A 26,502-nucleotide genomic window follows, 5' to 3' on the forward strand; every position below is an offset into this window, starting at 1 on the left:
TCAAATGACCCATTTTCCCTATGGGAGTTTGGTTTGCAGGCAAAAAAGTCACTATTCGCACATGGAAGAGAAGTTTTGTCCCCAGGCCAGGGATTTATGGCAGAGAGAGGCAGGAGGGCAAACTTCTCCACATGCATTCCGGCACAGGGAAGGTGCGTAGGTGGGGGGGGGGCAATGGGCGGGGCCCGGCAGCAGGAACAGGTGTTTAAATACGGGACAGGTGAGAGTGGAGTCACAGCAGATCCTGGAGCTGCGGTCCACTCACATTCTCGTCTGACCAGTCGGAGAAAAAGGTAAGATACCATGCTCTTGGTATGCTGCATTTTACTTGTGGGGAAGTTCATAATAGTTTTACTGCATATGTCCCCAAAAAGTCTGTGATTCTAGTTCTAACTATACTGTAATTTTGTAAAAAACAAAACAAAAAAAAACCTTTAACAACATAGAAATAACTTATAAATGCCGGGTGATCTGGTTGAAAGCCAAATGGTTTTTTGAAGTTTCTTCCTTTTCTGCCCCCCCCCCCCGTCTGTTCCCCATGCTCCAGTAAGCCTATAAAGATGATCAAAGCGGCGTTGTCGGCACTCCTGGTCCTGGTGGCCCTGTCCTCCGCCTTCGGGAAATACATCCCGAAGACCGGCAAGAGGATCCCTCAGACTCTGTCCAGAGGTCTGTGTGCAATCGTTTGCTCCTCAAAGGGCTGTGTGACTGAAGCATAGTGTGATAAATGCAGAGTCTGTCATTGATCCTTTAACTGTCTGTCCAGGTTGGGGTGATCAGCTGATCTGGGCTCAGACTTACGAGGAGGGTCTCTACTGGTCCAGGTCGAGGTAAGGAAACAAGTCGTAACGCCGGCAAAATGAAAATGCTGGTTCGATTCGGACATTGACGTTCACTGAAGTGGATGATTGAATGTAAGCGAAGCCAATTTGTGTTATTTTTATTTTTTTTATTTTTTTTAGAAACAAGCCTCTGATGGTCATCTTTCACCTCGAGGACTGCCCACACAGCCAGTGTAAGTCTCACTCCTCCCGGAACCACAAAAAAAACCCCTAGCTGCTGCTGTTTGACTCCTCTGCAGAATTCAGAGCCATTTTTGCTTTGCTCATGTGTGACGTCGCCTCACACGTCCTGGTGTTGCGTACTCTGCGACGGGCTCATGTGCTGACAAACAAACGCTTGGACCGGGGGTTGTAGAGTTAAAAAAACCTCCCGTTTCTCCTCCCGCAGCACTGAAGAAGGTCGTCTCTGAGGACAACGACATGCAGAAGCTTCTGGACGAGGAATTCATCGTCCTCAATCTAATGGTAAGTTATGGGACACGCAGGCTGAAGAGATTTTCACGCTTTGTTCCACGACGCAAAACCGCGGCAGTCGATACCCCCCACTCGTGAATTTTGAAGCTTTTTTACGCGGTTGCTAACAAGCGGCTAAATGAGACTGCAGAGGTTGTCGGGGACATTAAACGTCTTCATGCCGAACACGGAAAGTCATCTACTCACTGGTTTATACTCTGTATCTATCTGTCTATATATCTATATCTATCTATAGTCTCTTAAAAGTGAAGCTTTGCGGTGGTGACGTCAAAGTGCTAACCCTAACCCTAACCCATTTACGCTTCAAAAATCCTAAAAGTGGAGTTCATGAGTAAAGACCATCTCGCTGAACAAAACATGTAAGAATCATAAACTTTTTGTTTTTGCCACAGAGCTTATTTTCTGCAATGATCCAAAAATCCCACGGAACAATCCCATTGGCTTTTTGTCGAGGTGAATCAGGGAGATGCTAACTTCCGGGGTTTGCCCACAAAAATACGCCCCCCCCCCCCCTGCAGCAACTCTATTGTTTGCCCAAGACTTCAACTGTCATCACACGCTGTCATTCAAATGTTGCGAAACTGTGATTGGTGCGCAGGATGTCATGTTACGTCGCCTGTCTGTCGTCCGTGTGGGACGCCACGACCCGGAGAACAGGTGTTTTAGAGAGATGTTGATAAGTGTCATTTTCTTCTCCCCTCCAGTATGAGACCACGGACAAACACCTCTCTCCTGACGGACAGTACGTCCCCAGGATCATTTTTGTCGGTAAGAGCTGCAGCTTGTGACACAACTTCTCCTGTAACCCTTTCACAGAGCAGATGACTTACCTTTAACGTAGCACGGTGTTTCCTGTCATGAGGGTGGAAGTTTTCACACAGAGCATCTTAGCTGCAAGTGGATGTCATTTTAACCGTTGAGCTTTTTTTTGTTCTTCTTTTTTTCTCCCCTTTCCAACGACACTATCAGTTTAGATATGTACTCCCTTTCATACCGAGGCCGGACTTTTATGCTATGCTAGCGATGAATCACCTTCAATAATTCAATAAAGCCGTGATGTTGGCTGTAAGACGCCTTGGCCAATTGTAGTATCCAGGTGACTTCAAAATAAAGGTGGCAATACTGCAATATCAAGTCCCGCTTTGAAAATGTCACTGACAAAATGAACTTATAATGACTTACATTGTTTCCTTATTACTGATGCATTAATGCGTCGGTAATGTTTTCCTGTTTTCTCTCTGAATTGCAATGGATTAGAAGTGTAAAGTAGTATGAAATAGAACCTCAAATCTGTACTTCAGTTTAGTACTTAGTAAGGGTACTTCATTAGCAAATTTAGCCAATCACACATGCATATTGTATGTACATGGCTACATGAAATGATTTAATAAAACAAGGACTGAAATGTAAAACCCCATGCCAACCTTTGCTGAACAGTGGCCACTGTGGCCACAAGTGGCTATTACAGATTAATGGTGAGTACTCAGGCAGCTACATGGCTTTTGACCACAGACTGTATATATATAAAGATGGACGGCATGACACCTCCCCAAAAGTGAAGCAACATCTCGATCTCGAATTCCGTTCTCTTCCTCACCCATTACCGTTTATCATGTCTCCGCAGACCCCTCGATGACGGTGAGGGCCGACATCACAGGCCGCTACTCCAACCGCATGTATGCCTACGAACCGAGCGACATCAAAATCTGTAAGTGCCGCCACGGCTAAACGCACTCCTCGGGGGTTCCCACGACTATATCCTCCTGTCTGTTTGTGTCAGCCAAACACAGACTGATTAATTAAATGTAAATGTCCTCCCCTCCCCTCCCCCCTCAGTGAAGAACAACATGCAGTCGGCTAAGAAGCTCCTGAAGTCTGAGCTGTGAGCGCTGGGAGACGAGAGACACGCGCTCGACTTGTGACCCTCATCCGGAGTTTATTGTCGCCACAGTTTACACACGGAAAACCAAGCACTGGAAAGTTTCTCCTTCTTCTTCTTCTTCTTCTTCTTCTTCTTCTTCTTCGCCCTCATTTGAAATGTTTTCCCCTTGAATCCCCCTCCTGATTCTTACCTTTGTTGTTATTTGCTGTACACCCACACTGTCTTTTGAATAAATATGGAACTGTTCATACGTACAAATTGGATAGTCCACCTTTTGTATTTGCCTCAGAAGAAGACCTGAATAATACTAATCCACAAGATGATGGTACTTTAATGTGAAAGCACTCATGCTACTACGTGTATCTACTGGCTAATCAGAGTAATAAAGGACTGGACTGAATAAAGGGAATGCTCGGTGTTGAAGAGCGCGGGGAACTACATTCCCTCAGTAAGGCCTGCAGGGCACATTGGTCTCCCACGAGGATTGTCAGCCACTTAGCTGGTTAGCCTACCTGACCTATTAGCCGAAGGTTTGGAGGGTTGCTGACGATTAACATGCTTTTAAAACAATTGTGGTGGACAATTTTTTAGGGCATTTGTTTTGCCATCATCATGTAGAGACAGATGCAGACGGATTTTTTTTTTTATGAAATCCGCAATATCCCTGTGTTTTAAACAAGTTCAACCGTGTTGTCGAACTACATCGAAAATGTTTTAAAAGTGCTGCACTCTCTGATACTCAGTGGTAAAGAATTCCCCATCCCGGCTGCCTTAACTGAGAGGCAGTCTCGCCCAAATGTGGTAGACCGAAGTTAATATTTAATATGTAATTCAATAGTCCAGGAAGCTCTAACCTTAAGCCAGCTCCACGTGTTGTTGCGGTCCCGTCTGAGGTTGCAAATGTCATTGAATCAAGCTATAAGTGCATTCTATGTTCATGCGAATGCTAGTATTGATTTGAATTTGAATGAAAATGTATTATTTATTCATGATTTATTTTTTTCTTCTGCCTGGCGCTAACACTGTAAAATCCACTTTATTCTCGACATTTAGACCTTATCCTCAAAATACTAAATGAATAATGCGCCTGGCCCCGATACGCCATTGTAGAAAAGTGTGATTTACCATTGGTTGACTTCCTTGGGGTGCGGTGTGCTCACCTCTTACTGCAGGAGGAAGTAGCAGAAGGCAAACCTGACAGACCTCACCGAGGGCACACAAAGGCCCCTGCGGCTCGGTTTGCCCAAATGCAATGCTTTCTGGGAAGTGTGCCAAACAGCAGTGACAATACGTTTCTTGTTCATCGGTGATATGATCAGCTCGGTGGATGCTTGGCAAGAAGGAATTGTCACAAGCTTCTTCGAACCGCAACAATTCACAATGATCAGGTTTATACGGAGCGACACGTCTTCAGGAGCTTGTGTGAAGGAGTGGAAATGAGTTTCATTCCAAATGAGTTGGTGAGGAATCCGTTGACGGAGCACGTTGTGTGATCAGTACTGTGTTTTGTGTGTGTGTGTGTGTGTGTTTGACATCCTGGATGGGCGGGTCCATGCTGCCAGGACTGAAAGCTTTTTCCTGTTGCCGGGTTACTGAGGCTCAACTGACGCCATTGTCCCGTGTAATGAGCACCACAAGGCAGCGAGAGCGTGGCACAAGTTGGTTGGTCAGGGCCTCAACCAACATCCTCTTCCCTGTGGGAATCAAGCGAGGCTGCAGAAACCTGGCAAATGCAGAAATTCATTCGACCAGACTTTACTCTGAGAGAGGAGTAGGGGAGGGAAACCAATGTCAAGTCAGCTCTTCTTTGTATGTAGCTGTGAAGTAACATGTAGAATAGTTTACACCCCTTTTCAGGACATTAATGTATTAATAGGGAGTTGTAGAGGTGGAAATCAGTAAGTGAACGCATCACTGTTAAACGGCACCTCAGTACACACAACAGTAAGTGAACGCATCAGTGTTAAAAGGCACTTCAGTTTGTACAACAGTAAGAGAATGTGTCACTGTTTAAATGCACGTCAGTACACACTACAGTAAGTGAACGCATCACTGTTCAACGGCACCTCAGTACATACATCAGTAAGTGAACACATCACTGTAAAAAGGCACTTCAGTACAAACAACAGTAAGTGAACGCATCACTGTTAAAATGCACTTCAGTACACACAGCAGAAAGTGAACGCATCACTGTTATAAGGCACGTCAGTACACGCAACAGTAAGTGAACGCATCACTGTTCAAAGGCACGTCAGTACACACAGCAGAAAGTGAACGCATCACTGTTATAAGGCACGTCAGTACACGCAACAGTAAGTGAACGCATCACTGTTCAAAGGCACGTCAGTACACGCAACAGTAAGTGAACGCATCACTGTTCAAAGGCACGTCAGTACACACAGCAGAAAGTGAACGCATCACTGAGATATCAGATTATTATATTAATAGTTTCTGTGGCTTTTGTGGTCTTTACAGTTTTTTACAATTACCAACAACACAAAAACTGGAACTTGCATTACTGAAACCACTAACTCATGTCGCATATACACATATGCACACATAACATACATACCTGCTTTACACACATATTTTCCATGGATTCCTGTCTTCCAGTGTATAACATATTAATCTCATTTCAATATAATCTGTCGCCCTGTGTTCTCTTTCCACATAGTGGGGGACCCTAAAGCTCTGCAAACTGCTGTAATCAGCGGGATCAACCTGATATAAATACAGACCACAATTAAGATCCAGTGTTAGGAAATCTCATGACAACAGGTTGATTTGTGACATAATCGAAAAGAAACGAGAATAAAAGAAACCACAACAAAAAAAGAAGAAAACAAAAGGGCACAGATTTGGGTTCCTTCCATCAGGGTTTTATTGTGGTTTACAGTACAAAGGCTCAGTTCTCATACGGTAGCTTATGTTTGCAGAGGAGTCATGCAAAAGGCCAAAGACACACAGCACGCAGCCAGGAGCAAGACAAACCAGTCACACACACACACACACACACACACACACACACATTCTCACATAAGCAAAAACAAAAAAAACCACTCCGAGGTTACAAACATATATCCTTCTTGCACAATATCGTGTCGGTACGCAGACGAGCGCTGACATTATTGCGTTGGGTGGGACCCACAAACAGACAAACAGACAAACAAACAAACAAACAAACAAACAGTGCTCAGGGTCAACATCAGGCAGGCTGCATAAATACTTCTGGAATACACAGCAGACCGCACACACACACACACACACACAATCACACACACACAAACACACACAGCAGCCTGTTTTCAGAACACACACTTCCAACTCTCGGGAAAAAAAACCCCCAAACATGTCACGTCATGACAGCATCGCTGCGGCAAATCAGTGGAAACACTGATGGGGGTGTGGGGTGGGGGTGTGGGGTGGAGGGAGCTGAAAGCTGGCGCCGTCTCACAGGAAAGCGCTGGGGTTCGCTCGGGGGTCCTTCTGGTTCCTGTAGCGATACGTGAGCCACACTCCCAGAATCTAGAGGAAGAGGGACACACTGGCACAGTCAGACACTGGTGATAGTTCAAGGGATCTCACCAGTTCGCTAGTCGACCGGGAGGAAGCTGCTTTGTCCAGCTCGGGCCGGGGGTATTCAACTAAAATTCCAGGAGGTCCAGTCAGAGGATATGTCCTCAAGCAAAGGTCCGGAACATTATGTCTAACTTGCGTTGTGGTTTAGTGTGATTATATATTGAAGTAGCCTAGCAGCTGTAGCGACGTCTGCATGTCATCAACAACTGACCGTCAAATCAAAAAAAGAAAGTACAATTCAAAAACATTTATTGTCACGTTGAACTATACAGATATATAATACTGTAGATATGTATAATGTTCTTCTCTCATTAAGTCAAATTTAAATATATGTATAAATAAAAATTGAGAAAATAAATAAAATAGCTTAATAGCTTAATTTTAGAAAAACAAAGTAAAGTGTAGCAGCAGCTTGAGTTTCCCTTTTTTCTTTGTTAACTGTTTCACATGTTGTAATATTTCTCGCCTGGAATGCACCGATTTGATTGGCCGAGCAGCATCATGTGGGCTGGCGTAATGCGCATGCAGTTGCTCTGTGTGTTTCCTGATCCGCTGAACCAGCGCCGCAAAGACCAGAAAAAGCTGCGCCGGTTAAAATAGGAGCGTCCAGTCAAAATTTAAAATCCCTTACTACTATGATGCTACTACTGATACGTCTGCTTCTCTGCTACTACTGGGTCCTCACTTACATGGCGCTTTTCAACCTCAGGTCACACACACACACACACACACACACACACACACCGATGGCGACCGAGCTGCCGCGCAAGGTGCTGGTCTCCATCGGGAGCAACTTTCAGGGTTCAGGGCCTTGCTCAAGGGCACCTCGACACGTGGACCATGTGGACCATATGGACCAAGTGAGCGGGGGTAAACACACGAACCCCCGCTACTACTACTTCTAGATACTTCTGCTGCTACTAAGGCTACCAATGTCTCCCATCACCGCTGCTGCTATGACCCCTCGCTAATTATTACTGCAATTACAGCTGCTCCTCTCACTAATACTACGACTACCAACACTGCTAATGCTAATACCATAGTCTTAACAACCCACCTCGGTGAAGCTGAAGAAGAGTCCGATCCCTCCCACGAAGCGGAGAGCCTCTCCGGCATGCTCCTGGATCTTATCCGCACAGGGCAAACAGGAGTGGTTGGGGAAACAAGCCTGCGGGGAGACGATTGGCGTCAAAATTATTATTATCATTATTAATTTTACTGCTATTCTTCAAAACGGCGCGGTCCCAACAAACCCATGGGAATCCATCAGCGTGGTTAAACACACTTCAAAATGCTCGGATCCACACTCACAGCGGCGCAGGTGAGGTCCGGGTCCACCTGTTTGAAGCCACAGCAGTTGAGGCTCTTCTCCACGTCCCTCTGGGTGCTCCGGGAGTTGTTCCAGCCCACCTCCAGCAGGTGATCCTGCGGCACATGGACAGGAGCGGCATGGAGCATTACAGCTCATTGTAAATGGCCGCATCAGTTGCAGCCTCCTGATGTGTTATCATGAGATATTTTTGTGTGTATATACATATATATATATATATATATATAGGAGGTCGCGATAGCTAGGTTCTGATCAAGCGTACCTCGGCCCCCACACACCCAGGACCTTTTATGGAGACCGGTCAAGCGCAAAGCTGTGCCGCAGCTATTGGGCTGAGTCCCATTTCTAGAGCTGTCTGCTTCACAGCTGCCTTTCACATGTATTTTTTTATATCACTACATTCAGTAACACTTTGTGTCGAGGTGCACATATTCACCATGAACTAGTTGCTTATTAGCGTGCATATTAGTAGCTCATTGGCTCTTTATTAGTCTCTTTATTAATGCCTTATTCTGCGTGATATTCTACAACTACTCGGCCATTAACTAGGAGTTTTCCCTCACTAACTTCCTAATGACTGCTTATTGATAGTAAGTAAGGAGCAGCGTTATCGAGGTCCCGCCCACACGCCCCGGCCCGAGCCAATCAACCCGACACCACAGTCAATCTCAGCTGTCAATCCTGACGTTTCACCCCGTTTTTATGGCTATATATATATTTTTAGTGATTTTACTTGTACTTGAGTAAAACTCTTTGAAGTAACAGTACTTTTATTTGTCTTTCCAGCCCTGGTCATTTCATATACAGTAGGCCTGATCTTATTATTTATTAGTTGCAGAATGCAGCACAGCTGTAAACAGTGACCACAAATCACTTCCACTTCATTACAGACACCACACAGCACAGCCTCTTCCTGAGAGGGGAAGATGTCAGTCAGTTTTTTTGTCTGTGTTCCAGCTAATGCCGCGATTTCCCGCAAGGCCCGGAATGCAATTTCAACAGCTCCCAAGGAAAAATCCCGTCCAGGGCGGCCAACACTGACAAACAGTGAAGCTGAAGCTTGCATACATCCTGCAGCGGCCTTTGCATGTGACCGGTGACTGAGGACCACCTGAACAAAACCAGAATTACACGTCTGATACATTGCAATATCCACAGGAAGTAATCTATTCAGAATTTTATTCAAATTGCTACTTTTACACAAACTTCCTGCAGGTAATAAGTCCACTATTTAGGTTCCTAGTGGCCAAATAATGTGAGATTTTCTGATAAATTTGGATGTAATTAGTTATTTGATGCTATAAAAAAGGGGGTGAAACGTCACGATTGACAGCTGAGATTGTGGCGTGCTCGCGATTGGGTCGGGCCGGGTGTACGGGCGGGACCTCGACTACGGGCGCTCCACTCCCCAGCACAAGACGGCAAGATTTTGGCTTCATTCTTGAGGAAGTGGAAACAAAATGTCGTCCATCCAGTCTATGGTGTAGACTCCTGTATTTCTTTTTTCCTGGTACAGAACATATTATTTATACACGAGCCGGTCCTTGTTTTTAACACTGTTTAAAGTTTGTTTGTGCTTTAATGGAAACTGAGGATTTTCATCTTACCTGCTGCTCTCTGTTGATGGCCAAACAGGCACTGGAAACAGAGAACTGCACGATAAACACCATGGACAGGATGATCATATACTGAGCTTCACCGTCAAAGAAAAGCAACGAATACACACAATACACACAGTACACATAGTCCCCCTTACAGCCAGTGTCGCTAAACCACGGCACGTAAAGCGCGGACCCCGTGCATCAGCAGAATAAGATCTGCAGTTTGTAGGGCTGGAAATAGAGCCGCCTGCACCGTCTCTGCACGGCCGACTGCAGCTGAAACTCGATGCCGCCGTGGATCTTACTGCATACATGAATGGAAAATGGATTTTCCAAAACACTGGAGGTGGAGAGAGCATACTGCGGTTGAAAAAAACAACAAAAAAAACTGCTTGTGTGGGTCGTAAACAGGACGCGCAAATTCATTATCAAGCAAAAGGCTAGGCCTCTATCTCTGTAGAGATCATTTCCATAATGTAGTCCGACACTTGGAATAACAATCCGAGTCCGTCACTGGCAAAAACAAGCACTTTTACTGGACCTCTTTTTCAAGGATTGGGTTGCTGAGGCGATCTACTGGACCAATTCCAAAACTTTTGCTAACTATTAGTCATTTAGACCCCAGAATATGTAAAAAGAAAATAGGGGCCGGGTTTAAAAACACCAGAATTTAAGTACTTTAAGTACAGAGCTGGATTCAGGAGGTGATTAGCCTAGCTTAGCATAAAGACTGAAAGCTGGAAAGTGTCACCTATTCCTTGGAGTGTGCTCGGACCAGCTAATGTTACCATAGTATGAACAATGAGAAGGATACGAAGAAGAGCAGGACCTGGTGATGCTTCATGGCCCCGATGAGGCCGGCCAGGGCCACAAAGAAGAGGAAGACGCCCACGCCGATGATGCCCCCCACCACCTGGAAACTGGAGACCAGGCCGAACCACTTCCCCCACGCTGCGATGCCGATCATCAGCAGGCTCACCATCTGCAGGACAAGATCACGCGGACGGACTCTCGCTGTGATTTGTGATGTATGTGTCATCCTCGCAATCATTTTCAGATTTCAGCTTTATTGTGATGTCTTATAACGCCGGGTGTGTGGACATTGACCACCCCACCCCACCTAGAGTCCTAGTCCTGCTCGAGGTTTCTGCCTCTTAAAAGGAAGTTTTTTTCGCTTGCCACTGTCTCCATGGTGCTCGCTTATTGTGGGAACTGTTGGGTCTCTGTAATAACATTATAAAGAGTCGGTCTAGACCTGCTCTATGTGTAAAGTGTCATGAGATGACTGTTGTTACCATATAAATAAAATTGAATTGAACTGAATAATGTGACAACATTAAATATCATTCAGAGTGGAAATCGCATTCAGAGCCTTCACTAAAAACAAATAGCATCACCACAATGTCAAAACACATTGCATTGAAGTTAAAAGCACAGAAGCATTATGAGTCAAGTATACTTCAAATATCCAATGTAAAAGTGCTCATTATATGTTATATAATTGCATGTATGTATGGCAAAGCAAACGAATGCATTATATTGTTTGTATGTAAAATCCTACTCTCCTAAGTAACTAGTGACTTTAGCTGTCAGACAAATGTAGAATGTAATCGCATAAAATAGAAATACTTAAGCAAAGTACAACTATCTCAAAATGTACTTAAATTTGCTATCATAAACACAGACAATAACGTGTATGTTTTCCCTAAAATACACAAATTCATGAATAGAGGAATGAGTTCGGATCTGCCTTAATATAGGTATACATGTTGAAAGGAATAATACCTAAAAATACATAACGTAGTACAATAATACAGAGAAGGCAAGCCCTCTTGGTTTTAAGGGTGTAAGAATATTTATATATATAAAATATAACAAAGATGCATTTCATTAATTTCTGTGAAGAAGACAACTAAATTTAAGTGTTATTTTATTTATTTATTCATTATAAAGCCAGGCTGCTTGGACTATTAAAACGTATGCATGATAGTGAAATTAAAAGAAAACCATGATACGGACGTAGAATTGTGGTCCTAGAAATAAAAATGAAACATCGTCTAGCAGCTGTGTATGGAGCCATCTGGGGGCGAGAAAGGGCAGAATGGGTCGACCGCATTCACGGAGGGTTGGTTATCAAGCCGAGAGGTGATAACAGCATGGATAACTGTTTCCACGCCCTTACGAGATAAGAGCAGCTTTTATTTGGCTAAGGTTCTTTGGCTGATAAAAAGCTGCCCTTCACAACACAACTGCCTTGCCTGTTTGTTAAAATTCAATGAAGTGTGCAAGATTTTTAACTACATCGTGCAGATTTCAGGGGCCCATGGGCATCGCTTAGGCTGGTGACAGAGCCAGGAGGGCTCAAACGTGATTACTTCAGTTTTGTTTTCATCTAGTTGCAGGATGTTCCTCCACATCAGGCATTCAAGGTCGTTTAGACGGTCAACGAGGTTCTCCAGTGAGCAGGCGCTGTCGGGTGTGACTGCTAGGTAGAACTGTGTGTCATCTGCATAACGGTGATACAGGATATTATATTTCTCAAAGATAGAGCCAAGGGGAAGCATGTGGAAGGAGAATAAAAGGGGCCCGAAAATGTAACCTTGGGGGATGCCACATACAATGGGGGGAGGGGATGAAGAGCAGTTTCCTGTTTTGACTGAAAAGGTTCTTTCTCTCCGGTAGGAGGAAGACCATTTTCACACAAGGCCCTGCAGATTACGGTCCACTGCCTGTGCAAAACCGCAGTCTTAAATTGATCTCACTTATACAGCGTTTTTCAACCTTCGCGGTTCCCAAAGCGCTTTACAGCTAAGTCTCATTCACCCACACATTCGCACACCGATGGTGACCTGAGATGCCACGTAAGGCGCCGGCCTCCGTTGGGAGCAACTTAGGGTTCAGTGTCTTGCTCAAGGACACTTCGACATGACAGGCGGAGCCGGGGATCTCCCGTTCTACCCTGCTCTACCTCCCGTGCGACAGTGCTAACCATTGCGCCACCATGCCGCCAATCAAATGATCAATTAATCAATTAAAGGTCCCATGTTATGCTCATTTCCAGCTCTATATTTTTATTCTGGGACTCCACTAGAGTACCTTTGCATAATTCACAGTTCAAAAAAGTCCTTATGTATCTTCTCCTGGCCCTTCATGCAGCCCCTCAGTCCCTCAGTCCCTCAATCCCTCCCCCCCCCCTCTGTCTGAAACAAGCCATTTTAGACAAACTGCACAACCTCCAAAAACCTGAAGAGTAGTCCTGAGCAGAGCGGTCAGATGAGCGTCCCTGTACTTGGTGGGTGGTGCTGTGCCTGGAGCAGATGACCTGCTGGGGGGCGCGGCTGAGGGCGGTGACTGTATAGTTGTGACATCACAACCTTACGGGGAAGTCCTGACGGCTCGTTTAAAAGCACAGTTTCTGAATACAGTATTTATACAGCCCCTAGACCTGCTATATAATCAAAAAAAAATAAGACATGGAAATCTGGTGGACAGCAGGAGTTATACTTAGACCAACAACGCCGTCAGTGTGCATATGAGCATGCAAGTGTACATCTGTAGTTAGTATTGTTCTCTGCATGCAGACAGACTCAAAAGGGATGGTCACAAGTAGGAGTGTAGCAATTCAACCATACGAATCGGAATCCGGGTCCAACGTTAAAGATGCGACTGCATCGATACGCGGACCCCTGGGTGGATCTAAATGGACCATGAACCGGTCGATGGCCCGATTCTAAAAGTTACAAATCGGTCGACTGAAGCTTTGATGCTAATTCTGCACAGCGTCTCCGCTCTCGTGAAAAGGTCAAAGGTCAACGTTGGCGAGGTCAAAACAAAAACGTGCCCAACACAGTTTACAGCGCACCATCAGATGCAAAGTTTGGAAGACATTTGTATTTTATAAGGAGTAAGGACAACTGGACCAGAGTCTGGCCATTTATAAGGTCTGTAGAACAGCGATTAGTTACCGCGGCAGCACGACACGTCTCAGCACTCACCTGGTGACACGGCAGGGTGACGCCTACGCGGGTGTTTCGGTTTAGCAGGTGACCCCGTTAACTGGCGACTCTCAGCCGAATGCGTCTGTTGTTGTCGTGGTTACGAAGGTAACACGTAACTGTCCTTGTAGACGCACCTCTTTGATTAGTCTTGTTTGAGGAAACGTGTCACGCAGGCGGCTAACGCTCAGCCGCATTTTGAACGTTGCGTGTTACGTCATTTGCTGTCAAGTCTGTTTGAGCAGCAGAAACACTCGGGGGTTCCCTCGTCTTTCATGAAATATACAGTATCTATTTGAAGGTAAACTATGCTGCTTTTATAGAATTGGCTTATTTTCATTTAGAATGGAAAATGAACGCCTACATTAAACAGATGTTAAGAACGGTATCGGATTGCACCGAATCGCACCGAATAGTTCTGTGTTAGAACGTATCGTCCCTGAATCGTATCATGTATCTGGATACGTATCGCATCGTCTTGTAAGAGATGCCCCCCTACCCCCCAGCCCTCATCACAATGATATCAAACTGCCTGTTAGAAAAAAAGAAAGAAAAAAAGATTCATTTGTAGTCGCCCAATCTGAGGATGAACACGGATGACATCATTGTGACATCACCAGTTATTAACAAAAGGTGTCCTCCTTTAGAGGCAAAACGTGTTTTACTTCTGGTGTGTTTCCTCTGATGGAGCACGCATTGAACATCTGATCCTGGCACAGTGAATAATTGATTTAAGCAGTCAGGTGTGTTGTTTTACAGCAGGACGTTTCCCCCACACTGTATTCACGCGGTCACATGATGGACAAAACACTGTGTTATACTATAATCCGGCAGCATAGTCATCCATATGGTAAATACCCGCTGTTCTACTCACTACATAGAGGATGTTGAGCGCGCACAGGGAGTGTTTGGAGCAGGTGAATCCAGCGCAGCCCATCTTGCTCAATAAAGAAACAGATCCTTTAAAAAAAAAAACCACAACGTGTTCCAATAAATATTTCGGCTCCAGAAATAAAATCCGGGACAAACAAAAAAAAAAAACACCCCCCGTTGAGAGCAGAAATTTCGCTTGCCCCCCCCCACACTCACACACCGCTGGAATAGACGGTCGCTCGGCAGCAGTTTTCTAACCTGACGGAGTGGAGCTGGATGCGTCCGCCGCCGGCCAACAATGACGCCGGAAGTCACACACCGAGCCTTCAAAATAAATGCATGTCGTTTTTACACTTAGTGTATTTCAATTGGAATACTTTCAGGCCACCACAAATAAAGAAGTAAATGAGTAAATGGATGGATGGATTTTACTATGGGGGATTTGGGGGGTTTATCCCTCAGCCCGGGGATGACAATGTCTGTTTGAAACAGGCTGCGCAGAGAAAAGTAATCCCTCTGGATTCAGTATCAGGATTTAGGATCAGCTGATTCTTGGCTTGTCATAAAACAAACAAAAAAAAAAAACAGTCAATTATCTCATTGTTTCGACGACAAATGCTTATCAAGAATCAGCTTTCTGCCACCAATGATATTAAACGCGAAATGAATTCTCGTCACCTGAAACCCCGTGCGTTTATTTTGAAGACAAAATTACATTGAATGCTCTACCTTGATGCCCGCGTATGAACTCCGCGAGGGGCGGGCCCCAGAGCTTCTGCTGTCCGCTGATTGGGCCATTTGGGTCCCCAGAGAGCTGTCATTTCCTTCTGGAAAATCTTCCAGAGGGAAATGCGGGTCAGGAGGCCCCTTACGGTCGACGCGCGGGACCCTGGGTCCATTAGAGTTACAGGCCCGCGCGGTGTGGGTGGCTGGGATCTAGTCTACGTGATTCTCCTCCCCGTGTCGTGTTACGCTCGCAGGTCATTTATGATTCATCACGGACCCGTTGACGACTCAGCCGTTTTTGGGCCACGACACACAAACAAAACCAGTGTTGTGTCAGGACAGGAATGTGAGGACTTAAAAAATGATCTTAGAGCCTATTTACCCCCCCCCCCCCTTTCCATTATATTCATTGCATAAAAAACAATAACAACCCAGAACAATTAAATGTACAACGAACTTATTACCTGCTGGAAATTTGTGTAAAACAAGCAATTTGTATACAGTTCTGAACAGACTATTTCCTGTGGATGTTGCAATGTATCAGACAATGTTTTCTTATATCATGACCCCCCCCCCCCTTTGATAACCACTGGTCTAATGTAACATATCCAAAAAAAACAAAACAAACATGTAGGTCATTTGATACTCTCAAAAGGCACATGCCCACTTCATGTTTCCTTAGTCTTACTTTATCAGAAAACGTCACCATCAGATCAAATAATTAAATATAAAATATAAAATACAAAAAACACTTAGCAGGACTACCAACTTTTTTTGTTGGATGAAACATACCAAATACTAATAATGCGAAACAAAGAAGAGACAACGCACCTGACCAGAGTTACAAGCTTTAAAACAACACCATGTCTTCTTTCGGAGAAACCCACCCCCCCCCAAAACAAACAGTCTTCCAAGTATGGAAAATTGGACACAGTGTATTTGAGAAAATTCTATTTTTTCCCCCTCATGTCCAGAAATGACCTTTGTTTTTATGTGACACTGCCTATCTGTTCCCTGAGGTGAGGTATTACCTGAAACGTCAGTGACAGCAGCAACATGTTCATTTTACTTTTTGCACCCTAAATTAATTTTGGACGACACCATGAGCCATGTTGGTGATGACTGAAAAGGTCCCCCGTGAAAGCCATCTGTGAATGGATGTGTATTTAATGCGAGGAGAAACATAGGAGTGTACACATATAAAATCAGTTTATTCATAAAAAGATATTGAATTGACAAGTTACACACACACACACACACACACACACACAGGCGTGGCTTTGTAAAACTGTGTGTACTAAAACAAGTGTATACCTACTGCAGAGGTTGTGCTACTACCCCCCCCCCCCCCCGGCACAGAGTCTGTGCTTGAGGTGGACGGACTGTAAGGCGACTGACTCCTGGTTCAGAGTTGGACTGCCTCAGGAAGGGAAGGGGGGGGGGGGGGGCTTCTACTCAACATCTTAACTAGCCGCTGCGCTGTCAGTCAGGCCACGGGATGCAGACTTATCACGGGAACTCCTGCTGCTGCTGCTGCTCCTCCTCTAGCCCTCCTCCCCCTCCGACTCCGACTCTGCGGGCAGGAAGAAAAGAAAAGCATGAGGCAGACAGCCCCCCGTCTGCTGGTGACAGTGAGAATTACAACTCACCACGTCGCCACGGCTGCATTCCAAACCACCGGCTACACACTACCGACAACATACAGCATACTGCTTTTCATATCAGTACGTGCTGCTGGTATAGTGGGCCGTTTTTTAACAACTACTATTGTTTATATTCATGCATGAGCATAGCATCGTCAGCTGCTGTACATAAATATAACATATAAATATAAAGCAAATGAAAAACTGCAGCTTTAGTGAATAAAAGTGAATAATTTTGCAGATAATATCAATTTACTATGAAACATATTGTTCTTGCCTTCTTCAGCATTCTGGAGCCACTCAACAAACTTCTTCATCTGTTCCAAAAAGACGCTCTTCCCCTTGGCAGCGTGGCCGTCTTTGTACCACTTCAAGATGGCCTCCTCGCTCAGGACGTCAGCTGAGTTGAGAGAGAAACATTCAGTCACAGAGAGAGCACATGTGGGAAGAGACAACGGGGGGATGAAGGAGGAAAGGAAAAGACACGACTTGCTGCCGACCTTTGTAGAAGAGCACCACTATCTTCGAGAAGGACTTCATGAAGTGGATGTTGTCGTAGCAGTACTCCTGGATCTTCAGCAGCAACACCAGCTCAGACTGACCCTGAGTGCTGAACACTGCCAGCAGAGGAGCGTAGTGCTGAGGAGGAGCACACACACACACACAGTTACGTAGTGAACACCTGACCCTGTGCGAGTACCGCCAACGGATACCAATATTCATTGTTTAATGTCGAGGACACGTGTTGTGTTTGGCTTCTTTTGTTCAATAAAAAAAAAACGTTTTTTTGGCATCAAGAGAGTGCCGAAACTCAGATATCATGACGTTGCTCGTATTGAAAACACCCAGGTGAATGCTAATGCTAACACAAATTGATACGAGGGGTGGACCCAAAAACGTCGGATATTACGCCATAAAATATGAACTATATGTGTTACGTATTTCCTGTTCATTCTGAAGCTGGAGCACTATTGTTTTTTATTGTGAATGCAGTGGAAAGAGTTGCTCAGCTCAGCTCCACGTGGTCTCTCGCGGAGGGGACGTACCGGCTCGGCCAGTCTAGTTTCCCGGGCCTCCATGTTGAAATGTCGCGTCGCGCGCGTCGTCTTGTCAAGCTGGATTTATGTTCGCCGTAGTGTCTTCGGCACAAGGGTCCGTGCACCCGAAATGCTGAAAGCCTTGTTTATGCTCGCGTGAGCAGGCCGCCATAGATCTGTCGCAGTATTCTTCGCAACGCCAGGGGGCGTAAAATAATAAAACGAGTGGAAGATGGTCATCAACAAACATGGCTGCACACTGCACTAGAGCCTGTTGTTGCTGAGGAAGGCGTGGTCGTGCACCTCTGAGTTTGTCTAACTAGGCAGCGCGACATTTCAACATGGACGAGCCGTGAAACTAGACTGGCCGAGCCGGTACGTCATTTCAAGCACCTCAACGACCCCCTTCCATGGGAGACCACAGGGGACGGCCACGTGATGCCGAACCCTCTTAGGAGTACGAGCTGATGTGTAACCTACTTTGAGGTGTTTGAGTGCCTGCTCTGTGACCAGCTCCTCCTTCTTGTTCCACTCCACAGCGTTCATCAGGCACGTCCACAACAAGCCAATCACAGCCTGCTCCTGCAGCCCGTTCCTCTTCATCTCCTCCTTCACGTACACCACCATCTGAAAACACACACGCATAGAGTTTAAGGCATGGCTCAAAAGCGTTCCCTACGCCGGTGACCCCCCCCCCCCCCCCCCCCAGCTGCACGTACCTCTCTGATGGGGCATTGCTGGGACAGGCGCTCCTGCAGTTCTTTCTGCAGCTCTTTACGGGTTCCCAGGCTCTGCTGCACGCGCAGGAAGTTGGACAGCTCCCTGAGCCCGGCTTCGTTGAAGTACTTTGAGAAATGCTCCACGTTCTGCTTGTTAGCAGGAAACAGCTCCTGAAGTCAACATATGGGTGGAGAACAGCAGCCATTTAACGACGAAGACCAAAATAAAAAAAAAATCTTCTGAAGCAGCTGAATGAACCCAAGGCAGACATGAAACGAAACAAATCAAAGATAATCTGGACTACGTTACAGTAGAGAGACAGTATAGCGCTTTGTTTTGTGTCTAGAAAACCAGACCAGAAAGTGTGTCTGGTGCCCCCCCCCCCCCCCTTCCTGTTGAAGTAGAGCCTTTTTTCATACCAGAAGTCTTTTATCCAGGTTTGCCTTCCTCAAAGACGAGGTTACTGAATTGGCATCTTTCTCTGCGATCCATGCTTTGAACATCTTCACAGCAAACGATGCAGAGATCCCTGAAAAATGAGGTCCACAACAAATACAGGTCAATTTGGAAAAACTACAACGTTTACCACGTCCAGGTTAAAGTGGCGACTTTTCCCGTGGAATACAGCGGAGTTGTATCCCCTCACCTTCTTTGACCACGCTGTCAGTGAAGAGGCTGGTGATGATGGGAGGCGGCAGCGCGCTGTTGGCCAGCAGGATGCCCGTCAGCATGGCTAGCTTGGTCTGCTCCGACTCACTGAAGGCCTTCAGGAACAGCAGCAGCTACGCGACAACAGGCAGCACACGGTACAGTCTGGTGTTATGACTGGAGCAAACCACCACCACCACTACTGTTCATGTGAAAGCAACTGCATTTGAACAAAATCATTCATTTATGCTTTTTGAAGACCCCATCTTTATACAAATCATCTGAATTGTCTGTCTGTCAGGAGAGGAGAGAATGTCCCGTACTTTGATTTTCCTCAATCAGATGCTCGTTTGCGAGATAAAAAAAAAAAAAAAGTTCCAACGAAGACATTTAGAGGTTATTACCGTCAAGATGCTATTACTCCATCAAACCTTTATTTCAAAGCCTGACCCGGCTTAAAAAGCTGCGGCACTTCTGAAAGGATTTTGAGACAAACCACCATCCTCCATTCTCTATTTTGGTAATTCTGTGAAGCCGTCTTCCTCATATGTGGCTGTCGGTCATACAGAACGCTATTCAGGTCATGTGCAATGCATGATGGTAGTTGGGGCTTGTTTAGTGCTTTTTACATTGCATTGTGGGATACTCCACTATACAGTCTACTATATAAAGTATAATAGTCAGACACACTAAATGGTGAACTGTATAGAGAAGGTGTGTCATCCATTACTACTGCGACTTGACAACAAATGACGTAACAAGCAACGTTCAAAATGCGACTGAGCGTTAGCCGCCTACGTGACACGTTTCGTGAGACGAGACTAATCAAATAGGCGAGTTTTGATGAAAAACGAAACAAAGGCGTCTCCGAGGACAGCTACAGCTGTCGTAACCACGACAACAACACACGCATTCGGCTGAGAGACGCCAGTTAACGGGGTCACCCGCTAAACCGAAACACCCGCATAGGCGTCACCCTGCCGTCTCACCAGGTGAGTGCTGAGACGTGTCGTGCTGCCGCGGTAACTAATCGCTGTTCTACAGACCTTACAAATGGCCAGACTCTGGTCCAGTTGTCCTTACTCCTTATAAAATACAAATGTCTTCCAAACTTTGGATCTGATGGTGCGCTGTAAACAGTGTCGGACATGTTTTTGTTTTAACTTGGCTAACGTTGACCTTTGACCCTTTTTACGAGAGCGGAGACGCTGCGCAGAATTAGCATCAAAGCTTCAGTCGACCGATTTGTAACTTTTAGAATCGGGCCATCGACCAGTTCATGATCCATTTAGATCCATCCAGGGGTCCGCGCATTGATGTAGTCGCAATTCGTGTCAGTGAATCCCCTCTTTACTACATATTATGAAGGCTTCACCTTTTTGATTTCCTCCTCAAAGGCCTTCTCCAGATATTTATATCTTCTGATGAGCTTATTGAAAACCTGCAATCACAAAGTAGGCATAAAGACATAATTAGCGACGGAACAATCAGTGTGTTTATATGATGCCAGCAGAACCCCACCCTCTTCCCTGCTGCTTGGTGGGCGTACCTGAGCATATAGGCGTAGAGCTGCATGGCTTTCCTCAGTGGTGAACACGCAGTACGCCGTCACCTTGGTCTTGTCGCCCTCATCGATACGAGTCCCTCCAGGAGCTGAGGAAGGGGCCAGGAGGTTTAGAGTTAGTCTTATTGAGTGCGTGACCTGTCCCGAATTAGCAAGGCAAGCAGGACAGGCATGCTATCCAACTCACCACGGAGGAGTATTTGGGAGTACTAGGGCCAGGGCCAAGGGGAAAAAATGAGAGGAGGAAGATTTTTTTTTTTTGCATTTGGAGAATAAAGTCAAAATGTCGAGAGTAAAGCCGAACTTTCAGTATTAGCGCCAGACATATGGGAAAAAGAATGTGGCCCAGGAGCACATCTCGTCTGAACTGTGAATCATGCAAAGCCACTCTCAAGCGGAGTCCCAGAATAAAAATATAGAGCTGGAAATCAGCATAATAGCTCCCCTTTAAGTAACTGATCAGCTATCACGTGCTTGCATTGTTACACATGAAGCAAAATGGCGGTTATTATTAACTGTCAACCCATTCCTAAGGCTGAGATTAAACCTTTTTAACGGCCATTGGTTTAAGAGAGAGTGAGCCACCCTGACAGCCGCCTGGCAGTCACAGAGAACTAACTAGTTGACCAGATTAAAAAGGGCAGGATGGGAGTGTGCATGTGTGTGTCAACACGGATTTCAGCCATATTTTTTCCACTCATCTCATGTGCTTCTGATGGATCAGGTACACTTCAGCTTTGCATTTCACTTGCATGTTACTTGTGTCCCCAAGTGCAATTTGTCCCCCGACACGGAAGGCAGGAACCCAAACAACAGTTGCCTATGTAACAACAGTTCTAAGAACTCTGGATGAGCTCCAGAGACGGTATGTTAACACCGGAATGTCCTGGGCTGAGCTGGCGTGGCGCTCCGCCAGGATACGACGACACTGACCACTTCAATATTGTATGGAAGAATACTGATGGCCAACTAATGATATTATTTTTTTATTTATTATTTTTTAATTGCTGATATTATTATCATGAAATTGGATGCCATTCGAAATAAATAAACAGTCCTGGGGAACAATGGCAGTTTCAATGATGCGGCCCTCATGCTCTCCGACCCTCTACCTCAACTGGAAGAGCCCGGATAGTATTAGTCCTACCATGGAATTCAATCAGAATGTGAAGTTAAAGGAAAATACTGTTCCAACATGGTTGACTACCCGAGTACATGCAGTCATCCAGAGACACTCGCATTAATCTGAGTAAGATCCACTTTACCCGAGCCAGTCACAGCGACACTCACCCAGCATGCTCCCTGCGATGAGGATGTCAAAGAGAGTGTCGGCATAGCGTCTGTAGTCCAGTCGCGACCCCGTGACGTCTAGAAACTTGGCTACAGCATCCAGGTCGCCGCCCGATTCATTGAGGCCTGCAACGATTGTGTCTCGAAAAACCGTTGGCTCGAACCTCTCTTTTTCATCTAGAACAGAGAATCACATGACCAGTGCCAAAAATAAAACAACAACTTGTGTTTGAACTTTTGAAGCTCGAAGCTATCTGACCATCTGACAAGCAGTTCTGAGTGTGCTGGCGGCTAAACTCTGACGGCAATAAACGCAGATATGGTGTTCAATGTGACGGATCGCTTAACTCAATGATAATAAACTTTATTTATAGAGCACAGAAGTTTACAAAGTGTTTTACAATTGCAGTGAAATGGGATGCTCATCAGTGGTCATATTGTAAGATGTGTAAAATGGTAAATGAAATAACACAAATAAAAACCTATTTAAAACATCACAATAGAATGATAAAATCTTCAAATGAGATATAAAAATATGACCTGAATCAGCCGCTCTAACAAAATATGGTCATCTGTGCCGAAACGTAGGGGTCACGCTAGCCAAAGTTTGCCCCCCCCCCCCCCCCCCCTTCAGATTATAGGTATAGTAAGAAGACACTGCTCTGATGACCTCAGGCATCGCCGAGGGCAGTACGAGGCTGTAACAGTTCAAGCAACGTCCTGTAAGGCAATTAAAAGAATTTTAAAAATCAAATTCTAATAAAAATAAAAAACGAACGGGGAGCCTGCGTATTGACGATAACATGAGAGTCAAGTGAGCGGCCGTGGCAGGGCTTCACGGACTAGCTGGAGTCGACTAATTGAAGATCGAGATAACCGAGGAGCGACGAAGGCATGGATGACTTTTTCAGTGTCTTGAGATGATGGGATGGATCAAATTTTTTCCAATACATATACGACTGAACCCGTTTTGCATAGACCTGAGTCAAAAATAATTTCCTTCTTGCACATTGGCATTACTTGGTTAGATAAAGGACCCAAGGACTGCGGTTACCGATCGCGACCGAAACCCTCCAATTGGAAGAAGTTCGAGACAAACCATTTGTGAGCAATACCAGAAATCCCGACCCATAGCTCTCAGTCTATCGATGCGTTGTGGTCTACAGTGTTGAAGGCATTATTCGAAATCGAAGTAATTAAGTAGTGGCACTGATCATCTGCTGGAATCTGCGTCCCATCAGAATATCACAATCAATATCAATATCATCGAGAGTAAATTCAATGGGAGCCAATGGCAAAAGAAAATCATTCAGAAATCTACAAGTGTGGTGTTGGGAAATGGTTGGCAATAAATAGAATATAGATAGATATAGATATATATAGACAGATAGATATAGAGTATAAAGACGATGAGGCTGTGAGTAGATGACTTTCCGTGTTTCGGCATGAAGACGTTTAATGTCCGCGACAACCGCTGTAGCCTCATTTAGCCGCTTGTTAGCAACCGCCTTTGTTAAGAAGCTTCATAATTCACGAGTGGGGGTATCTACTGATGTATTTTGTGTCATAGAACAAAACATCAAAATCTCTTAAGCTCGCGTTAACCACAGACCTTATTTCACGCGTCTAACCAAAAACCCATTGACTTCCAGACGAGGGAAGCGGAAGTGTAAAAATGCTAATGGATATCCGGGTTTTAGGACTCGTTCCTGCAGCACTCTATTTCTCATTGTATATTGAAGCAGCCAGATAAGTGCTCAGACAAAAAAATAAAATGGAAATTTCAACATCTGCTCTCTTATTTCAGAATTTTGCCATGTTTTCTTACAGGGTTGGTTAACAACAAATCACAAAAACAAATCCACAAAAGGCTCTTATGGGACAATTTTTCTTTTTTGATAGAAAGAAGCAGTAAAACGGAACGTTCCGTGGATCATCCAGAGTAACCAAGACATTGTTTCTGGAGGGAAGCTAGAAAATGCATTGTTGACTCTGAGGCACCGTAGGCTGCTTACTGTAAGTACTTTGTGTACCGTGTGAACTGTACTGACCTGGCGAGTATATTTAGGCCTTTGTCTGCTGATTCTTTCCTGTAACTCAGAACACTGATAGCTAGCAGTGGGCTGAGCTGCTCAACTTAATCCACCGTTGATATGTGTGCACATTTTAAGAAGAAAGTCCTACACACCCATTCAGACCGCCATTAAGGGTCAGACCATTGAACAGGTTCAGGGTGACAAACATCTGGGTACTACAACTGACATTCAATGACTGGGTCAGTCATAATAGAGATACTATGACTTGGTTTGGTAATCTCTTAATAGGTGACAGGAACAGGTTGCAACCATAGACTGTATAGAAAGATGGACGACATAACAGCATGACGGCTCCCTGAAAGTGAAGCCACGTAGGTCTGCAGTATAGGTCACAAGCCCCACCCACTCCATGTTAGCGGATGGGACATGGGCCAAACCAAAAAAAAAAAAAAAAAAGAAGTACACTGTCACTTTAGGTAGATCCATCTGATAAGAATGGCTATAATTAGTTATTTGATGCTGTAAAAATGGGGACGAAATGTCATGATTGACAGATGTGACTGACTGTGGTGTGCTCGCGATCGGGCGGGACCTCGACAGCGGCGCGAGACCGGGACATTGTGGCTTCATTTTTGTACAGAGTGGAGGAAGTGGAGACGCGTCGTCCATCTTTTATATGCACTCTATTGTTTGCAACATATAGTTAAAGTGGCCGGTAAGATCGCGCTGCCTGATTTGTCTCACATTTTCCGTAAAAAAAAAGAAGAAGCTATTTTCGAGGCTCGAGATCATTTTCAGTGCCCTCTTCATCCTCTGTATGGGTCAGGTTTCTTGTTGACACTTGATGTATTAATGTTTTGTACTTTATCATGTTTTACGCACCTTACTCAGTGTGCCCACGGCCTTCCCCTCGGAGTATAATAAAGTTAAAGCAACAGTAGTTTGTGACATTTTATGGAGGACATTAACGTCGACTGGGCATTGAGGGGGATGTGTGTTGAAGATGAGATCTCACAGGGCTTGTGTAATAGCCAGTCAGTGAAATGCTGCCTGTTAACACCGTGGAGGACTGCACACCAGCTGGGCCGATTGTGTTAATGGTCTGTGTCGGAACATGGGTGTGTATGCACTTGTTCGTGCATTGGTGGATGTGAGTGTGTTCACTGCCCCTTAGGAACAGACTCCCCCGCAAATGTCTCTGTAAGATTAAATGTCTGAATCATTTTAGATTTTTTGCAAATGTTTGCGTGTTTCTTCGCATCGCCACTGCCTTATAACTGATACAAGGCTCACATGAAGCTGATATACGAATACCTCAAAGCTCCATTTGATACTCACCCCTTTTCCTGGTCTTAAACCTCTGGTCTGTGAGCACTGGCTTCTGCGGCTTACCGGTATTCATACAAATCCTGAAAGCATCAACACAAACACACACTCAATCAGTCTAGAATGTTTCACTGAGATTTAGAATTCTAGGGGTCTGCATCGTAGACAACAATAAAGCCAAAACTCTCCCCGGACACGGCCGCTGACGTCATTTGGAGCCGGGGTCTGCGCGGTGGTGATCGGCGAGTGGAGCCGCGGTGTCGAGGTCCCGCCCATACACCCGCCCCGACCCAATCGCGAGCGCACCACAGTCAATCTCAAATAAATGATCAAATGACAGAAACCATCTTTGGGGGAAAATGTATTTGACGCGTGCTTTGATTTCTTTAGTTTGGCCTGTGTCGCATCCGCTAACATGGGGGGCGGGGGCAGGGTTTATGACCTATCCTGCAGCCAGCCACCAGGGGGGCTTCACTCTTGGGGAGCTGTCATGTCGTCCATCTTTATGCGCAGTCTGCGGTCTACACACAGAAGGACGTTATGGGTAACCGAATTAAAAAGCGTGAGGGTACGCGACGAAAAACGCGCTGCTCACCCAGGACGCGTGGCCCCCGGGCCATAAGACTCCTCCTCCTTACAGCTAGTAAGTTATTGTTGAAACTGTGGCTCTTTGTGAAACTGAACTTAAAATTTCAATTTCACTGTATAGAATATGAATTGCTTACTGCTTATCCTGACAAGTAGGAGTGGTGGAAACTACAGAAATATAACCCCAGTTGTAAAAAACAAAAACAAACCTAAAAGTAGCAACAGCCCCCAGTCATAGCAGCTTATAGCCAATAGCCACTGATATATAACTGGCCTAAAGAATGTTTTTTTTTTTTTTGGGGGGGGGGGGGCACCTCTTAATCTAGGAATTCTTTTTAAAAAATAACT

The 26,502-nt window shown here is 45.2% G+C and overlaps 3 protein-coding genes across 6 annotated transcripts; 1 reads left to right on the forward strand and 2 right to left on the reverse strand.

The window, feature by feature from the left end:
- The first annotated feature begins 248 nt into the window (after positions 1-248).
- agr2 (anterior gradient 2) lies at positions 249-3,456 on the forward strand. The gene is made up of 8 exons (XM_070921728.1): positions 249-293; positions 548-669; positions 767-830; positions 963-1,015; positions 1,231-1,307; positions 2,021-2,084; positions 2,941-3,024; positions 3,153-3,456. Exons 2-8 carry the CDS (start codon positions 561-563, stop codon positions 3,200-3,202), a joined length of 501 nt encoding a protein of 166 aa, XP_070777829.1. The 5' UTR covers positions 249-293; positions 548-560; the 3' UTR covers positions 3,203-3,456.
- Positions 3,457-6,648: 3,192 nt separating this feature from the next.
- Positions 6,649-14,688, reverse strand: tspan13b (tetraspanin 13b). Its single transcript, XM_070921439.1, has 6 exons — positions 14,578-14,688; positions 10,523-10,690; positions 9,715-9,795; positions 8,089-8,202; positions 7,835-7,945; positions 6,649-6,723 (listed from the first exon to the last, which is right to left on the reverse strand). The coding sequence occupies exons 1-6, from the start codon at positions 14,638-14,640 to the stop codon at positions 6,649-6,651; spliced, it is 612 nt and encodes a 203-aa protein (XP_070777540.1). The 5' UTR covers positions 14,641-14,688.
- A 2,158-nt stretch (positions 14,689-16,846) lies between these two features.
- bzw2 (basic leucine zipper and W2 domains 2) lies at positions 16,847-25,642 on the reverse strand. Of its 4 annotated transcripts, none has more exons than XM_070921438.1 (11): positions 25,579-25,642; positions 22,205-22,381; positions 20,900-21,003; positions 20,726-20,791; positions 19,349-19,484; positions 19,122-19,231; positions 18,702-18,872; positions 18,576-18,609; positions 17,446-17,499; positions 17,223-17,345; positions 16,847-16,875 (listed from the first exon to the last, which is right to left on the reverse strand). In XM_070921438.1, exons 1-11 carry the CDS (start codon positions 25,640-25,642, stop codon positions 16,847-16,849), a joined length of 1,068 nt encoding a protein of 355 aa, XP_070777539.1. The 4 variants fall into 4 exon arrangements, with proteins under 4 accessions (XP_070777539.1, XP_070777536.1, XP_070777535.1 ...); XM_070921435.1 differs by lacking the exon at positions 17,446-17,499 and adding an exon at positions 17,548-17,584 and having other exon boundaries at positions 18,463-18,609; XM_070921434.1 differs by having other exon boundaries at positions 17,446-17,584; positions 18,463-18,609.
- Between the last annotated feature and the right edge of the window lie 860 nt (positions 25,643-26,502).

This window comes from Enoplosus armatus, chromosome 16, assembly GCF_043641665.1.
Source record: "Enoplosus armatus isolate fEnoArm2 chromosome 16, fEnoArm2.hap1, whole genome shotgun sequence".
Classification (NCBI taxonomy): domain Eukaryota; kingdom Metazoa; phylum Chordata; class Actinopteri; order Centrarchiformes; family Enoplosidae; genus Enoplosus; species Enoplosus armatus.

What these genes read in the sequence shown, in the direction of transcription:
- agr2 (XM_070921728.1), top strand. Translation starts at nt 561, where the DNA reads ATGATCAAAGCGGCGTTGTCGGCACTCCTGGTCCTGGTGGCCCTGTCC. An exon ending in CCCTCAGACTCTGTCCAGAG is followed by an intron (nt 670 to 766) that starts GTCTGTGTGCAA and finishes CTGTCTGTCCAG; the next exon opens with GTTGGGGTGATCAGCTGATC. An exon ending in CTCTACTGGTCCAGGTCGAG is followed by an intron (nt 831 to 962) that starts GTAAGGAAACAA and finishes TATTTTTTTTAG; the next exon opens with AAACAAGCCTCTGATGGTCA.
- bzw2 (XM_070921434.1), bottom strand. Translation starts at nt 25,642, where the DNA reads ATGAATACCGGTAAGCCGCAGAAGCCAGTGCTCACAGACCAGAGGTTT. An exon ending in AGCAATGCCCCATCAGAGAG is followed by an intron (nt 18,610 to 18,701) that starts GTACGTGCAGCT and finishes GTGTGTTTTCAG; the next exon opens with ATGGTGGTGTACGTGAAGGA. An exon ending in AGTGGTGCTCTTCTACAAAG is followed by an intron (nt 17,346 to 17,445) that starts GTCGGCAGCAAG and finishes CTCTCAACTCAG; the next exon opens with CTGACGTCCTGAGCGAGGAG.
- tspan13b (XM_070921439.1), bottom strand. Translation starts at nt 14,640, where the DNA reads ATGGGCTGCGCTGGATTCACCTGCTCCAAACACTCCCTGTGCGCGCTC. An exon ending in CGCTCAACATCCTCTATGTA is followed by an intron (nt 10,691 to 14,577) that starts GTGAGTAGAACA and finishes CTTGTCCTGCAG; the next exon opens with ATGGTGAGCCTGCTGATGAT. An exon ending in ACCAGGTCCTGCTCTTCTTC is followed by an intron (nt 9,796 to 10,522) that starts GTATCCTTCTCA and finishes GGTGAAGCTCAG; the next exon opens with TATATGATCATCCTGTCCAT.